This window comes from Puma concolor, chromosome C1, assembly GCF_028749965.1.
Source record: "Puma concolor isolate L17-30 chromosome C1, mPumCon1.1.hap2, whole genome shotgun sequence".
In the NCBI taxonomy this organism is placed as follows: domain Eukaryota; kingdom Metazoa; phylum Chordata; class Mammalia; order Carnivora; family Felidae; genus Puma; species Puma concolor.
In genome coordinates, this window is record NC_141674.1 from 194,483,157 (window position 1) to 194,500,603 (window position 17,447).

General features: G+C 36.0%; 1 protein-coding gene across 5 annotated transcripts in view; it reads left to right on the plus strand.

The window, feature by feature from the left end:
- CREB1 (cAMP responsive element binding protein 1) overlaps positions 1 to 16,623 on the plus strand; it is a 61,259-nt gene extending 44,636 nt beyond the window's left edge. For 4 of the 5 annotated variants that reach the window (XM_086719454.1, XM_086719453.1, XM_025912303.2 and 1 more), the window contains one exon: positions 10,365 to 16,623. In XM_086719454.1, coding sequence (XP_086575580.1) covers positions 10,365 to 10,509 — 145 coding nt within the window. In that variant the 3' untranslated portion in view covers positions 10,510 to 16,623. The remainder of the gene's footprint in view (positions 1 to 10,364) is intronic. The other variant, XR_015255478.1, reaches the window with a different exon arrangement.
- Positions 16,624 to 17,447: the final 824 nt, after the last annotated feature.

Sequence of the window (17,447 nt, forward strand, 5' to 3'; positions counted from 1 at the left end):
GAAGTTTAAAAGAAAGGACAGATGGTTATTATTTTACTTTTTGTTGCTGCAGTAACAATAACAAAAAACCCCAAATCTCAGTGTCTGAGAACAACAAAGCCTCTTCCTCACATTACATTTGACAGCTGCTAGCCAGCTGCTTGGCCCTCTTCCACATGCTCCCAACTAAAGGAGAAGCACCTTTTCTGACAAAGCATGTCACTTGTGTAGCAAAGGGGAAAAGGCAATGCTTTTTAAATCATCTGCTTGCTGGGGGTGAACATGGCATCCACTTGTGTATTCTTCGCTTGGGGAGGGAGGAGTAAAAAATTATGACAGTAATACAATTCACTATCCTTGTTGTATAATTTTAGAATGCAGGAGGATTTTAATAGATTTCCTAAAGGCAGAAGAAATAAACGTAAAGGTTACATAGGTTTGACTACATGTATGAAAATATAAAACCCCTGTTCAGCCAAGCAAAAGATACAGTAGCAAAGCAAACAAACTAGGAACATTTGACAAGTCAGAAGAGAGTTAAGGATATGAATAGGCAAATTCATAGAAAATGAATTAGAAATGAGGTAAAAAAAAAAAAAATAGTTTTGGAAAAATTCCAGACAATTGAAGGGTATGCCATGTAAATTAAGGCATGTTCATTGTACACATTGTATACATTCAGCCACATACAATCAACCTTTAAGAATGAATAGAGATGGGGGGAGGGGAGCGCCTGGGTGGCTCAGTCACTTAAGCGTCTCTTGGTTTCATGATCATGATCTTACAGTTCATGAGATCAGCCCCCGCATCCGGCTCCATGCTTCTAGCTTGGCGATTGCTTGGGATTCTCTCTCTCTCTGCCCCTCCCGCACTCATACTCACGCTCTCTCACGCGCGCACACTTTCTTTCAAATAAACTTAAAAAAAAAAATTTAAGAATATATAGATGGCATTTTTATTGAGATAGGAAGATGTTCATAATGGAAAAAAGCAGGTTACCAGAGAGTATGTATAATCCCACTTTGTTTGGGTGGTGGGGGCGAGTTTGTTTGTTTGTTTTTATTTTTTTTTAATGTTTATTTTCGAGAGAGAGAGAGAGAGAGATAGAGCACCAGCAACGGAGGGGCAGAGAGAGGGAGGGAGACATAGAATCCAAAGCAGGCTCCAAGCTCCAGGCTCCAGGCTCCAAGCTGTCAGCACAGAGCCCAATGCAGGGCTTGAACTCATGAACCATGAGATCATGACCTGAGCAGAAGTCTGACGCTTAACTGACCAAGCCACCCAGGTGCCCCCTACTTTTGTTTTTATTACACATGTGAAACATGCTAATTATACAAGCACATTAGAAAACATAAGCTAAAAATTTAATCATCACTAATTGTGCCACCCAAAATGTTAACATTCTGGAGTATAATTTTTTCCCTAATATATATGTGCAAAAATAAATAATATATTTTTAATGTATAGTTCTTAATTTTTTATTTTTAAATAATTTTAGGTTACAGAAGAGTTGTGAAAGTAGTACAGAATTCTAGATACTCTTTATCCAGCTTTCTCTGATTTTAGCATATGACATAACCAGGCTTCAGTTACCAAAACTAAGAAGCTAACATCTGTCATATACTATGGGTATATGACAGCATATTATATGTTATATTAACACAGTCAATATGTTATATGGTGTAGTATACAATGTAGTGTTGTATACCATAATACTATACTATTAAACAGACTGTACACTTTATTCGGATATCCTCAGTTATTCCACTTATATTCCTTTTCTCTTCCAGAATCCAGTCCAGGGTACCTACCCACTGCATTTAGTCACCATGCCTACTCATGTCCTGCAAAGTGTGACGCTTTCTCTTTTGACTTTCATGGCCTTGTCACTTTTGAAGAGTAGTGGTCAGGTTTCTTTTAGAATATCCCTCGGTTTGGGTGGGCTTACGTGACATTTTCTTACAGACTGAGGTAATGGATTTGGAGGGATAATACCACAGAGGTGTAACGTGCCTTTCTTGTCATACTGTATTGAGGTAGCGCATACCAGTATGACTTGTTAGTGGTGGTGATGTTAACTTTGATTCCTTGGTTAAAGTGGGGTCCAGGTGTCTCCTGCAGAGTTACCATTTTTCTAGTTTTACACTCTATTCCTTAGAAGCAAATCACTAAATCTAGCCCACATTCAAAGAGAGATGAAAGTCAAAAAGGAGAATATCAAAGAATTTATGGTCATAGGCAAAAAACCACCATAGTAATTGGTATATTTGAGGGGAGAGACTTGAAGGCTGTGCAGATACCTTATTTCTCTTTAAAGTTTTGCCCATTAATTTTAGTATTCACTAGTGATATTCAGATGAGGGTTTTTCTATTTCCCCTGTCCCTAATACATTTATTAACTGGAATTCTTTTATAAGGAAAATCTGTCCCTTCTTCCCTACTTACTTATATGTATAAATAAATATATTGTGGATACTTACTTTATAAATTGCACTATAACTTAATACTATTTATTTGTTACGTTCAGATTATTCCAGCTTTGACTTTTGGGAGCTCTTACAAGTTGGTTTCCTTTTATCCTTTTGACATGTCCCCTTTTTTTTAAACATGTGCTTATTGTCTGACACTACAAGATTGTCCAGATTCAGCTTCTTATTTGTGTGTTCCCTGCCTTAGCCTTGGAACTAACCATTTCTTCCTAAGTTCCTTTTATTGGAAAATGGTACATAGAAATCAAGAAGAGGGCATCACCTATGCTCTTTGCTACCAGGTATCGCACTTCTGGGCCCTCTCAAAAGGTGGTGTCACTAAATATGTGTACTAGCCGATGTATGCACACATCTAAATTTCTGTATTTGTATATTACTAAAATAAATATGAATTCAGACTAGCTTCTCTGACTCTGATCTATAGCCACAGGGTTCATTTTAGTCTCCTCCACTTTGCTTATTTATAACTTCTTTCTCTGACCAGAAACTTGGCTTCCCATTAAGTATATTTACACACTTGTTTAAGTGTAGTATACATTTAAAATAGTTACTGAATTGCTAACTTGTACATCCATGAGAAACAGATTCACCAATTACAATACAGTATGTGCAGTTCTTTTTGTTCTTAGCCTTAAAGTACCAGTGTTTTCAAAGCTATTGAGTTGGGTCTCTTCCTTTTTTCTTTACCTTCTTCAGTGAGGTTATATCACACTTATAGTATGGTTAGATTTGTCATCATCTTCATTCAATTCTGGGATTGCATGTAGTTTACTTTTTATCTTCTGTTGGTTTTGACAGATGTATGGTACCAGGTTTCTACCCCCACAGTGCCTTACAGAACTGTTACACCATCCTAGAAAGAATCCCATGTAATACCCACATGCTAATCCTCTTCTACCCCCTTTCCCATACTCTCAAAACCACTGAACTATTTTCTATCCTTTGGATTTTGCTTTTTCCAGAATCTCATATAAACGGAATCATACAGTATGTAGCCTTTAGGATCTGGCTTCTTTGACTTGGCAGAATGCATTCAAGATTCATTGATTATCTTGCGTGGATCAGTAGTTGGTTTTACCCCTGGTACTGCCTTGTATGATTTTACTGTGGTTTGTTTGTCCATTGACCTTGACGTTCATCATAGTTCCCAGTTTTGGAGCATTATGAATGAAGTTACTATAAATATATACAGGTGTTAATATGAACTTTCAGTTCACTTGAGTAAATATCTAGGAGTGGGCTGGCCAGCTGGAATGGTAAGTGTATATCTAACTTTACAAGAAACTGCCAGATTGTTTTCCAAAGTGGCTGTATCATTTGGCATTCCCACCAGCAGTGTTTGAGAGTTCTACTTGATCTCTATTCAGTGTTACAATGTATGTTTTACGTTTAGGTCTATGATCCCTATTGAGTTCACTTTTGTATAAGGTGTGAGGTGTATCAAGATTCATGTTTTGTGTGTGGACATCCATTTGTTCCAGCATCAGTTGTTAAAAAGATTATCCTTTGTTGAACTCCCGTTGTACTTTTGTCAAAAATCATCTATCTGTATTTGTGTGGGTCTGTTTCTGGCTAGCTTGTTTCATTGGTCTTTGTGTTTATGCTTTCACTGATGCCATGCTGTCTTGATTAGTGTAGTTCATAGTAAGTTTTGAATTTGGTAATATGAGTCCTCCAACTTTGCTCTTTTACAGAATTGCTTGGACTGTTCTCTTTCCTTTGCACTTTCAAAGTATGTGTCTTCCATTCTATGAATACAATTACATTTTTTAGCATATAGATCCTACATACATTTTGTTAGATTTATAACTAAATACTTCTGGATTTTTGGTTTTGGTTTTCTTGACGGGTATAGAAGACTAGTAGGGATTTGATTCCTAATATTGAAAATCTGTGGTTTTTCTCTCCTCCTCCCTCCCTCCCTCTCCCTCTGTCTGTCTCTGTCTCTGTCTCTCTCTCTCTCACACACACACACACACACACACACACACACACGCAAACACACACACTTACTTGGTTAGTCTGGCTAGAAATTTATAAATTATTAAAAACAGACTATGAGGATTTGACCCATGGGTCACAGGTTGCTAACTATGGTCTAACCCAAGTAAAAGACAAACCAGATTAAAAAACCAAGACCTAACTATACATTATTTATAAGAATCTCCTTTCAAATATGAAGCATAGGTAGATTGGAAGGAAAGGGGTAGAATAGGGTAGGCCATGCAAATAGCAATCTAAAGGAAGCTGGAACATTGTCAGGGATAAAGGACATTGTATAATGATAAAATTATTATCATTATAGGCCTCTAATAATAATGTCATTATTATCATAGGCCTCTAATTCTACTAGAGTAGGTGTATGTTCCTAACAATTTTAACATACAGTAGGCCAGGGCTGATGACACTAAACAGAGAATGGAACAAATCTGTAATCATAGTTGAAAACTTCAGCATTCTTTTCTTCAATAATGATAGAAAATAAAGATACAACCTGAATGACATCAACCAGTTATACCTATTTGGCATTTTTATGACACTTGTTAATCTGAAAGAATAGAAATAGAGGTGCCTGGGTGGCTCAGTCGAGTCAGCATCTGACTCGATCTTCGCTCAGGTCATGGTCTCATGGTCTGTAAGTTTGAGCTCTCTGTTGGGCTCTGCACTGATGGTGGAGAGCCTACTTGGGATTCTGTCTCTGCCCCTCTCCTACTTGCTGTCTCTTTCTCTCCCTCGAAATAAATAAATACTTTTTTTAAAAAAAGAATAGAAATAATATAAAGTATGTGCTTGGCCCATAAAACATCTGGGAATATCCCCAATTGTGTGGAAATTAAGTATCAAACATTTCTAAATCTATAGGTCAAAAGGAAGTCTTAAAGGAAATAAATATTTTGAACTAAGTGCAAATTAAAAAACAACAAAAATTTGTGGGATACAGTTCAGTCAGGGCTTAGGGGGAAATTTGCATCCTTAAACACTTAACATTAGAAAAGAATCCTCTGTGTCAGGCAGGGGTTGGCAAACTGTACCTCATTGCCTGTTTTTATAAACTTTTATTGAGGGGCATCTGGGTAGCTTAGTCAGTTAAGTGTCCAATTCTAGATCTTGGCTCAGGTCATGATCTCACAGTTTGTGAGTTTGAGCCTTGCATCAGGCTTTGTGCTGGCGGTGCGGAGCCTGGTTGGGATTGATATTCTCTCTCTCTCTCTCTCTCTCTCTCTCTCTCTGAAATAAATTTACAAGGAAACTTAAAAAAAAGTTTTATTTGGAACACAGCCATGTTCATTCAATTATGTGTTATCCATGGCTGCTTCCATGCTACAACAGCAGTAGTTGTGACAGAGTCCATTTGGTCCAAAAAGTCAAAAAAATGTTTGCCAGCCTAACTTCTATCTTAAGAAACTAGGGGGTGGGGCGCCTGGGTGGCGCAGTCGGTTAAGTGTCCGACTTCAGCCAGGTCACGATCTCGCGTTCCGTGAGTTCGAGCCCCGCGTCAGGCTCTGGGCTGATGGTTCAGAGCCTGGAGCCTGTTTCCGATTCTGTGTCTCCCTCTCTCTCTGCCCCTCCCCCGTTCATGCTCTGTCTCTCTGTCCCAAAAATAAATAAACGTTGAAAAAAAAAAAAAATTTAAAAAAAAAATAAAAAAAAAAGAAACTAGGGGGGAAAAGAGCAAATTAAAATCAATAAAACTGAAGAGAAAACCAATAGAGGAAAATCAGCAAAACAAAAAATTGGTTGTTAAAAAAGAAAAAGTACAATTGATAAACTTCTTTGAAGACAAAAGAAAAAAATCAGGTAGTTTGGAATTACTGAAGATGCTGAAAATGGAAAGAGTAAGTGAGACAGAATAAGAGTATCATATGGAGGCAAAGAATTAGGTCAGTGAATGGAGGAGGATGTTGAGACACATTATGTGAAAGAACTTTTTTCTAAAAATATGCCTATCACATCAATTTCAGAATCTATAAGCCATCTGTTTGCATGAATGCTTAAACTCCTAAAATCCTGTTTCTCTACTGGAAGAAACATTCAGTGGTCAATTTAATCTTCACACTGTGTCAGACCAATCCACTGGGAGAGTCCTATCACTTTCTTCTGTTTTTTAAAAAATATTTAGCTAGAAATTTTTGAGAAGCTTTAAGAAGCATTCTCCGAGCTAAGGATTTCTTTAAAATTTTTATTTAAAGCTCATTTGTATTTTGTATTCTACTCCAAAATACAGTAATGCTTATTTTAACATGAAAATGCTTGCCACCCCTCTGACCCGTTAATCAAAATTGGTGCTTTAGAATGACATGCCACGTTTATTCCCTGATTTTGCAAACTCCTTAATACGAACCTAACAGTCCTGGTTGGAGGCATCTTGCTTAGTCCTGTTTTTAAAAAACAGAGGAAGAGGGGCGCCTGGGTGGTTCAGTCGGTTAAGCGGCCGACTTCGGCTCAGGTCATGATCTCGAGGTCCGTGAGTTCAAGTCCCGCATTGGGCTCTGTGCTAACAGCTCAGAGCCTGGAGCGTGTTTCAGATTCTGTGTCTCCCTCTCTCTGACCCTCCCCCGTTCATGCTCTGTCTCTCTCTGTCTCAAAAATAAACGTTAAAAAAAAAAAACAAAAAAACAGATGAAGAAACAGTTCTTGCATGGGACCTATTGGAAGCTACTCAACTAGTTAGTTTCAAAGCCAGAATCTGAACCCAAGATTTCTGATTTTCAGTTTAGGATTCTTGCTAATATGTCATACTGTATCCAAATTTGTTCATTTTAAACCGTGCCTAACTTGAGCCTAACTCGAGCATCGTTCTGCAAGACTGTATGTTACTTGAAATTTATTTGGTATCTTCCCGCCGCCCCCCGCAAAAAAGTATTGTATACTCACGTTCAGTTTAGGACATGCTAGTTAGAATTGCTCTTTGGAGAGAGTCTCAATTCACATTAGTATATGGAAAGGATCAGAAGTCTTAGATGAAAGAAAGCAGTTAATTTTCGTAGCCCAGTGTTTTTTTTTTTTTTTTTTTTAAGAATCCTAGTCTAATCTTTCACAACACTGTAGTATACTGATTTTTGTACAACAAAGTTAGGAGATACTAACCTATAGGATCATGTTAGTTTAGCTTTTGGAAACTAGCATGTAGATATAGCATTCCTATGAGCACTTGTGGACTGTAAATTCTCAGATGATGGAGAAGGAGAAAGCAAGGAAAACAAGATGAGTCAGAGTCAGCCCTGGATAAAATGAGATTTGTAAATGTGTATATACATAATACATGCTTTCTCTTTGTTAGAATTTACCCCATACACAGAACATCCAGCCTGACCTCTGAATCAAGCCCACTGTGACCCTTTAGATCACTCTTGGCCTCGTAGCACTTCTCGACTTGTGATCTCCATCATGCATTTGAATGTTGGGCCATTTTTAACTTCTTTCCAAAAAAATTTTCACCAGTGGTACAGTGATGCAGTGGATCATATATTGTCTGTATCTGTCATGGATAATACATCATCAGGTGCAGCTTTTTTTATTCCAAAAGTCAGCTTACTCCTTTTTTCTGAACCAGTAGGCTATGTGGGCATGAGGACATTAGAGTTCTCTAGAAACAGTCATTGCTAACACATATGTAGTAGCATTTAGGAAGTGCCAGCCACCATTTCATGCACTTTTTACAGATTAACTCCTTTAATCCTCATAAAACTTTTGAAGTAGGTAATATTACCTGTTTTACAGTCTGGTAACTAAAGTTATATAATTTGCTTGTGGCCATGTAATTGGTAAGAAGTAACCACTTAAACCTAAGAACCGGACACTGAAGATAATACTGCTCCTAAGTACTGCCACTGCTGCAAATGAGTGATTAGAAATTGCTGCTTTTTTCCATTGTTTAAAGACTTAGGACTGTTCTGCTTTCAACTCGTGGTTCACTTAGTCATAAGGACCTACCTCATGCCAGTCCTAGTGACTGAGCATATAATATATGGTCCTTATTCACATAGAGTTAAAATAAGAGTTTATTTACTAGTTTAGCCTTCATAGCTTGCTAGAAAATATTTTATTCTTAGTGTTAACTTTTTTTTAGTAATTTTTTAATTGTGCTAAAAAATTTAAAATTTACCATCTTAACCATTTTTAAGTATACAGTTCAGTAGTGTTAAATATATACACAGTATTGTGCAACAGATCTCCAGAACTTTTTTGCCTTGCAAAACTGAACCTCTGTTAAAAGCAGCTTCCCTCATTTTCCCCTTCTGTGAGTCCTTGGCAGTCACCACTCTACTATCTGTTTTTATGAGTTTGACTACTTTAGATACTTGAAATAAGTGGAATCCACAGTTGTCCTTTTCGTGACTGGCTTATTTTGCTGCATTATGTCCTCAAAGTTCATCCACGTTGTAGTGTGTGATGGTATGTCCTTCCTTTTAAGGCAGAATAATATTCCATTGTATGTGTACCACATTTTTTCAGTGTATCCGTCTGTTGATGAGTACTTGGGTTGCCTCTGCATGTTGACTATTATGAATAATGCTGTTATGGATGGAGGCTTGCCCATATCTCTTTAATATCCTGTCCTGTGTTCTTTGGATATATATCCAAAAGTAGGATTTTTGGATCACAAGGTAATCCTATTTTTAGTTTTTTAAGGAATCACTGTAGTGTTTTCTGTAGTGGCTGGGCAATTTTACATTCCACCAGCAGTGCACAGGGTTCAAATGTCTTCTCATCCTTGTCAACCCTCGCTGTTTTCTGTTTAAGTTTTTGTTTTTTATTTTTTTTTAATTTTATTTATTTATTTTTTTCAACGTTTATTTATTTTTGGGACAGAGAGAGACAGAGCATGAACGGGGGAGGGGCAGAGAGAGAGGGAGACACAGAATTGGAAACAGGCTCCAGGCTCTGAGCCGTCAGCCCAGAGCCTGACGCAGGGCTCGAACTCACGGACCGCGAGATCGTGACCTGGCTGAAGTCGGACGCTTAACCGACTGCGCCACCCAGGCGCCCCAAGTTTTTGTTTTTTAAATAGTAGCCATCCTAATGGATGTGAGGTGGTATCTCATTGTGGTTTTGATTTGTAAGTTATAAAATTTCTGGATTATATCCTGGATATTAACTCCCTGTTAGATATATATATGATTTGCAAATATCTTCTCCCAATTCATAGGTTGCCTTTTCACTCTGTTGATTGTGCCCTTTCATGAACAGAATTTTTTAAGTTTGATGTGACCCAGTTTGTTTATTTTTGCTTTTGTTGTCTATGCTTTTGGTGGCATAGCCAAGAAAGCGCTGCCAAATCCAGCGTCTTGAAGCTTTTCTCCTGTGTTTTCTTCTAGAAGTTTTATAGTTTTAGGTCTTACATTTAGATCTTCAATCCATTTTCAGTTAGTTTTTGTACATGGCATAATTAAGGGTCCAACTTCATTCTCTTGCATGTGGATATACAGTGTTCTCAACATCATTTGTGGAAGAGACTCATGTTAGATTGTTGTTGTCTTTTAATGCCCTGAAATGATGAGTTTGTGAGAATTTTCTGTTCAATTTACGATGTTTTGCACACTGACATTTAGCTTTGGTATTTTCTTAGTTATTGATATTTATAGAATTTCAAGTTTTATAGGTATGAGGCAGATCCTGTCAATAACCAGTGATATAATTTTAAGTGATCATTCAGCCCTTTGGGTTGTTTGTGGGGTTTTCACATTCGGGGTTCTTTTTTTAAATCAAACATCTATGGTATATTAAAATTTTACATGAGGCAATTTCCAAGTCCTTCTGTGTAGTTTTTTCAAATGCCTAATGTATATTAAAATATTTGTTGCTTTGAGCTAAATATCTAAAAGCATTCTAAGCCAAAATAAGTGATATAGAAATAAATGTTGCATAATTTTTCCTGTCCTCCTTTGCTCCTAGGGAAGCAGCACGAGAGTGTCGTAGAAAGAAGAAAGAATATGTGAAATGTTTAGAAAACAGAGTGGCAGTGCTTGAAAACCAAAATAAGACTCTCATTGAGGAGCTAAAAGCACTTAAGGACCTTTACTGCCACAAATCAGATTAATTTGGGATTTAAATTTCACCTGTCATGGTGGAAAAGGACTGGCTTGGCCTCAAGCAGAAAGACAAAATAAACATTTTATTTTCTAAACATTTCTTTTTTTCTATGCGCAAAACTGCCTGAAAGCAACTACAGAATTTCATTCATTTGTGCTTTTGCATTAAACTGTGAATGTTCCAACACCTGCCTCCACGTCTCCCCTCAAGAAATTTTCAGCACCAGGAATCATGAAGAGACTTCTGCTTTTCATCCCCCACCCTCTTCAAGAAGTAATAATTTGTTTACTTGTAAATTGATGGGGGAAATGAGGAAAAGAAAATCTTTTTTTAAATGATTTCAAGGTTTGTGCTGAGCTCCTTGATTGCCTTAGGGACAGAATTACCCCAGCCTCTTGAGCTGAAGTAATGTGTGGGCCGCATGCATAAAGTAAGTAAGGTGCAATGAAGAAGTGTTGATTGCCAAATTGACGTGTTTTCACATTTTCATTGTGAATTATGTAAAATTGCAAAGAGATATACCCTCTAAAAAAGAGTTTTAGTGTGGTGTTGAAGAAATTAAGAATGAATTCGAAGTGCTTTCTATGTACATTCTCTTCTTCAATACTGACAACTTGTCCTTGACCTTCTGTATTAACTGTAGCTCTTCCGTAGGGCAGTTGTTGCTTCTTATTTCAGTTCTGTATGTGTTCAACATTCTTGAATACATTAAAAGAAGTAACCAACTGAATGAAAAAGCATGGTATTTGAATTTTAAATTAAACTGAAGTAAATAAAAGTACAAAGCTTGTTTTAGTTAGTACTAAATTCTTAGTAAAAAGATGCTCATTAGTAAACCAGCCCCTTGAGTTACGTAACAAGGTTTTTAAATAAATGTTTTTGTCATCGCCTTCAAAAATACTTATGTCACTCATTTACTTAAAAAGATATTTCTAATTAAACTGTTCCCATTTGCACTTACACTATACCACCAACAGGAAAGCCTTCAAGATGTTAAATAAAACAAAGTGATATCTTTGTTTATAAAATGTTGTGTTGTAGAAAAATACTGATTTTAAATCTTTTCCATATTAACATACTTTAACAGAGTATCCTTAGTGAATTTTTTAATGAAAGTGTAAGGATATAGTTATAAAAAGTACAGTATTAGATGTACACGAGAGTTATTTTCTTCAGACGTATTTGAATGACTGCTGTACTACAATATTTGGATTGTCATTCTTACAAAACTTTTTTTTTTTTTTTTTTTGTTTTCTCCTAAAAAGGATAGTTGTGCTTGAGCTTTCCAATATGCTGTATAGCCTTTGTTGTTCTGCAAAGGAGCTACCTGTTTTAACCCCTGACTATACCAGTCTGTATTTATATGTATCATACATTGTTTCCAATACTACTTCTAACTATTAATTACTCATTCACTAAGCTTGATAAATCTTTACAAAAGTTACCCTTTAAAAAAATAGGACTAAGGTGGATTTTAAAAATTGGAAACTGACATAATGTTAGATATAATTTCTCATTTGAAAAGGTTATTCCTTTTAAAAGAAGAGTGTAGAAAATTAATGTTTTATATTTAGTCATGGGTTATTTTTAAAAGTTTGTTAATGTATTAACAAAATATACAGATGTGGGTGTTAATTGTTGGGTCCCTTTTGAAAAGTAAGGTTTTTAATTAATATTTGTAAATGGTTTATTTTTGTTTGTAACAAACCATTGTCTCTTTTCAAGGATGAACAGAGTTTATGAAGGAGCATCATTCTAAGAATTGAGTGATGTAGTCTTATATTTGGACAATTCACCAGATTCTCAAGAAGGCTTTCAAACGACTGTAAAGTTTGATGTTTATCCTGCTGAGCTAATGGGGAAAGTTGTAGCATAAAAATTATTTGTATACCAGCATAGATGTGTCATTTTCCAAAACTTCAGAAACCAAGCAAAGTGACAAATCTTTTCACAAACTAGAATTCTTTCTTAATGAGTCAAAATGTTTCAAATGTCATAAACTTTATAAATGAAAATTGCCTAGTATTTAGCAAGTTGTATTCTCCAAAGTAAAATGTTTCCAAAAGTCGAGGCATTCTGTTTAGTTAGAAAAGTTGGTGGTCCTCTTAGTCCCTGATGAATCAAGGCAGTCACATCCATATTAGCTGGTTGAATTTGTAAGTTTTTACAAACACCGGGTCCTTTGTACCTTGAGGATGATTGCACTGGTTTGAAGTCAGTTACTTAATGGTGAGGTAAGAAATCTATTCTGTTGCTAAATCTGTTCTAGACCCATAAAGAGACTTGAAAATTTCAGTTTATACAGATAGAAATTAAGCATCTTTTGTGCAGACTTTTTTTTTTTTTTTAACAAGAATTGGAAAAAAGGTGTTTGTTTTTAAGCATGCAACTTTGAGAATCTTTATTAAGGAAATGACATAATTTAAAAAAAAAAAATCTTGTAGCCAAGAACATATATGGCCACATTACCAGTAATAAATGTTTTTTTCTCTTCATATTGGCCAAAAGGGAATGAAAATGTCATCATAGGAATCTGTACATATGCTACTGATTTGCCTAGAAAATAGCAAGTTTGGTATCGCTTACTTTGCAAATATAGGGCCATGTGGCACTTTTATCTATAGGACAGATTAACTCTAATAAAAATGAAGTGGGAGGGGTTTATTTTTGATATATTACTCTTACGAGTTTTCAAACTTTGATAGTGTTTAGCTGAAAAGTGGTTTAGAAAGGGCTAGATCCAATGTGTCCACCCTATTAAAAAATTGATATCAGATCTAATTTTAATTTCATTCTTTTCAAACTCAAGTACCATATTGGCAACCATCATATTGTCATAGGTGCTCTGTTCGTTTAGATATTATTGGGGGGGAAATGGCATTTGTATAATATATGTGTACATATATATAAATACATACAGTATATAATCTGAAGCTCTGAGAGCTCCTAAGTCAGGAATGCTGAGTATTATAGTATATTGAGGTCAGATGAAATTTTACATCTTTGCGTGTTCTGTTGCATCCCATTTGGTAGTTTCTTGGACTGCATTACTCCAGCACTCATGATTGATTTTTGTCTTCTAATTTTCTTCCAAGTATTTTATTTTTACTGTTCGTTTTCTTTGGCTTGATACTTTTATGTATGTTACTAGTCACTTGAAAACTCCCCCGCCCCCAAAGTATTTGGTTTTTATGCTTTGTCTCTGGCAGCTATAACAGTGGTAAGAACATTTTGCAGATAGCTTCTAAAAGGTACCACTGATTTTTCAAAACTCATCCTGGGGGAGGAATTTGGGTGTTTTCATTTGAGCAGGGATTTTTTTCAGAAAAATGTGTTTTGATGGTAGGTCAGCAGCAGTGCTAGAATCTGAAAGCACAATACCAGTCAGGCAGGCTGTCCGATCAGAAGTCATCTGGCTGAAGTTTATCTCTGTCTCTCAGGCCTAATCCCTACTATCATTTTGACCACTTGGGGTGACATGTGGAATCATACAAAGGCTTAGGAAGAAACAACCAGTGTGTTTAAACCAGGATGCTTTTACTTACTTGAAGTGACTTCAATCTAGATTTCTTCTTTACATTTTAAAAATGTTTTTAATTTTGTGATCAGCAACAGTCAATTTATTAGCATAAATTGGTCTCTTTATTTCGAAGATCAAAAAGTCTGCTTCATTTTGCAGGATTAAATAAGGCAAATATAAAGTTATGATTTTTGAATTAAAGTGGGTTTTTAGAACAGTCATTACACACCTTTTCAGTTATTTGTAAGAGGCTTCATTTTGTTGCCTTGTTGGCTCTGAAAACTTTTGGTATGCTGTTTCCCGTTGACCTGATACAAAAGTTGTATATTTATTTGGATTATATTTACATTATATTCTTTGTAAATGTTTGGTGTAACTTGCACTTTTAAAAAATGACCCTGTTGGGTGTTAGCAACTTGAGAAAAGTTCCCTCATCAATTGATTGTCAACTGGCTTTTTATGTCATTTTCCTCTCTTCAAATCATGTGACTTTTTTAAATGGAAAATTTCATTAAAATATTTTAGCACCTAAAGGCTAGCCTTATAAATAGCTGTGAAAGAAAAGTAACAGGAAATTAGATTTGACTAGCCCAGTTAATTAAAAGATGAGTTTGAACCCAATGGGATTCTTTTACATCATGGATAAAGATAGAAGGAAAAGCAACTGGAGTAAATTGATACTTATTTTCAATTTTAAATGAGACCGTATTCCCATTCCAACATTAGTGTTGTCTGTAGGGTGCCAAGATATCCATCAATTTATCTAGAACAGTAAAATAGTTTTCAAGGCAGTTAATTACCATCATCATGGAGACCACATGGAATGATTTGACTGAGGTTTTTTCACTTAAAATTGGCTTTGTTACCATCAAACACCTAAATCGGACTGAGGTCTGGTGAGAAGGGAAAGCGCAACGCGCTTTGGTAAGCTGCCTGGAGGTGAAGAGTTGAGGGATACATTTGCTCACTCTGTTGTACAAAGCACAACTAGAACTTTTGTTGGATGGTTTGCCTACATCTTGAATACTTTTAACGTTGATACGTTGACTTTTTTTAAGTTGACTGCACAGTCACTGTATGTACTAGGAACTGGTTTCCTTGACTTTCTCGAATCAATGGCTAGGAGAGGCACTAATCCCTGAGGGGTTGAACATATCATGAAGCTGAGTCAGTATGGAAGAATTTCAAATAAATCAAACAGGGTGCTGAAGTTCCATCTGTCTCCTATGCTTCTGATAAGTTCGTACTGATTAGTGAATGTAGCTTAAGCCTTTGTATGTGTCCTCAGGGGGGCAAACTTTAAGAGGGACCAGATAACGTTTGAGTGGAGGGATTATATTTCAGGTGTTTTAGCTTGAAATTTATTTTTTAAAAAAATAAAAATAGAAAAAAAAAAAAATAGAACAAAGCCTGTGAAGATGATATAAACAGGCAGAGTTGTTTTAGCACAGAGAGAAAATATTGACCTGTCTGCATTCTGGTACTGTGGGTGCAGGTCCTAGCTGGGTATATAACCTGATACATTTTTAATTATTCTCACCAGCAAGTAAAAGGAAAATGAACAATCTTTGGGAAATGTCTTTGAAAAGGGGCAAATGGTAGGAAAATCAGATTTTACCTCCTTTATACAGGCATTATGTGATACTTGCCTACAGAAGTATGGGCGTTTCCAAGCTTCCGAGGAGCATCTCAGAAATGTAAGAGTCAATCTGAGATAGTTGAAAAATTGGTAGGGAAGGAAGAAAATCCCTGCAAATAGTAATCTTATGTTAGTTGGCCAAGTGAAATGATCTATCTTTGTGTTTGGGAGGTTTTATTTTCTTACGTTTTTAAAATTAAATTGGTAAATGCTTTATAGACATATTTTTATCCAGGTGCCACTCCAATTTGTGTATGTAATAAAAATTATTTATATTAAAAGTGGGAAATAATTTGTCACCATTGTTCTGTGAGTATGGATTTATGGAGGGGTGGCAAAGAGGAGTGCTAGTTAGCAGTTTTCCATGTAGAGTCGTCCCCAACTGATTTGTCCACATGTCACTTGTCCTCCCCACCCAAAAAAGGAATTATTTCTAACCTAGATGTATCACTTGAGACTTTTTAGAAACAAAATAATCAGGGAAGTTTCTAGAGAGAAAGATGGTGTTTGTTTTTGTTTTAATTTTTCCTTGAGGATTGGGGTAAAGAATACCTCCCCCCAAAACTATCAGCACAAAACAGGGTATCGATTTTTAACTCTGATGTTACTATTGGAGTTGAATATTAAGTAAATATAATGAGGGAAATACATTTCTAATAAAATTCCCTACATTCTAGAAACATCCCTGTTTTAATTTTTTTACCTAAATCTTTTTGTGCTCTATCTGTGTAAAGAGAGAAAATGTACTGAGTTATAATGCATTTTATTAACACTATGTACATAGTAGCTGCTTTGTGTTCAGAATGGTAGCAATTGCTTTGTATATTAAAGTGATCCTTGTGAATTTGTGAAATATTGTCAGAAAGTGCTTTTTCTTACTGTAATCTTTGTGGTATCAACTGTCCTAATGCCCTTTTTACACACATTTATGTGCAGTCACATAAACATGCTTTTAAAAACTCTGTAAGTCTCTTTTTTGGGGATGGGATCTCTCGATTTTGGTTTCTGCCAGTAGTGTTAAGCTGTATTTTCTGGGACTTCAGTTTATTACTTTTGTTAAATGAGCAAAGTTTATGTTAGAATATATCACAAGCTTGTGTTGCACGGCAACGGAAAACTAATTTGAGAAACCAGAACATATCTTCAGTTATTTAATTTTACTGTATTCCTCATTTTTAGCACAAGATTTCTTTGTTCAGAAAGATTGAACAGTGCCTATTTGAAGATGTGGAGATGTTACCGCCCTATTGAGAAAACCAATGGAGACCTATGACCAGCTGTCTCCAGTGTCAGAAAATACATGTTTTAATTGGAAGAACAATGAGAATAGCTAACTTGTCAGGCCCCCTTGTAATTCTAAAGTTCTGTGATCATAGGAAATGGGAGGAGGTGTGGTTAATCTGCTCTTTGCTTAAAGCATAATAAAAGATTCTCTCCTGTTGATTTAATTTCTGAAAATAAGCAGTTGCATTTTTTCTAAGGTACTTTTTTAAAAAATTGCCATGACGTATTTATTAAGCTTGTTACACCTGCTATTGTATTGAAGGAATTGCCCACATTTTATTCTTTCTCTTCTACAAAGTGTGACCACTTAAGGTGATTGTACAAGCAGACATTTTTGAGAGTGAAAGGGTGACGTTAATAGGGACAACAGGTGTAAACCAGGATTGTGCTGAGCAAATTGGGACCTTTAGTCACCCTCCTTGTAACCCGTGTCCAGGTGCTTGAGCCTCCAATAAAAGGATAGAGTGCCTCTCTTCTCTTTATCCATACCTTTGTGGTCACT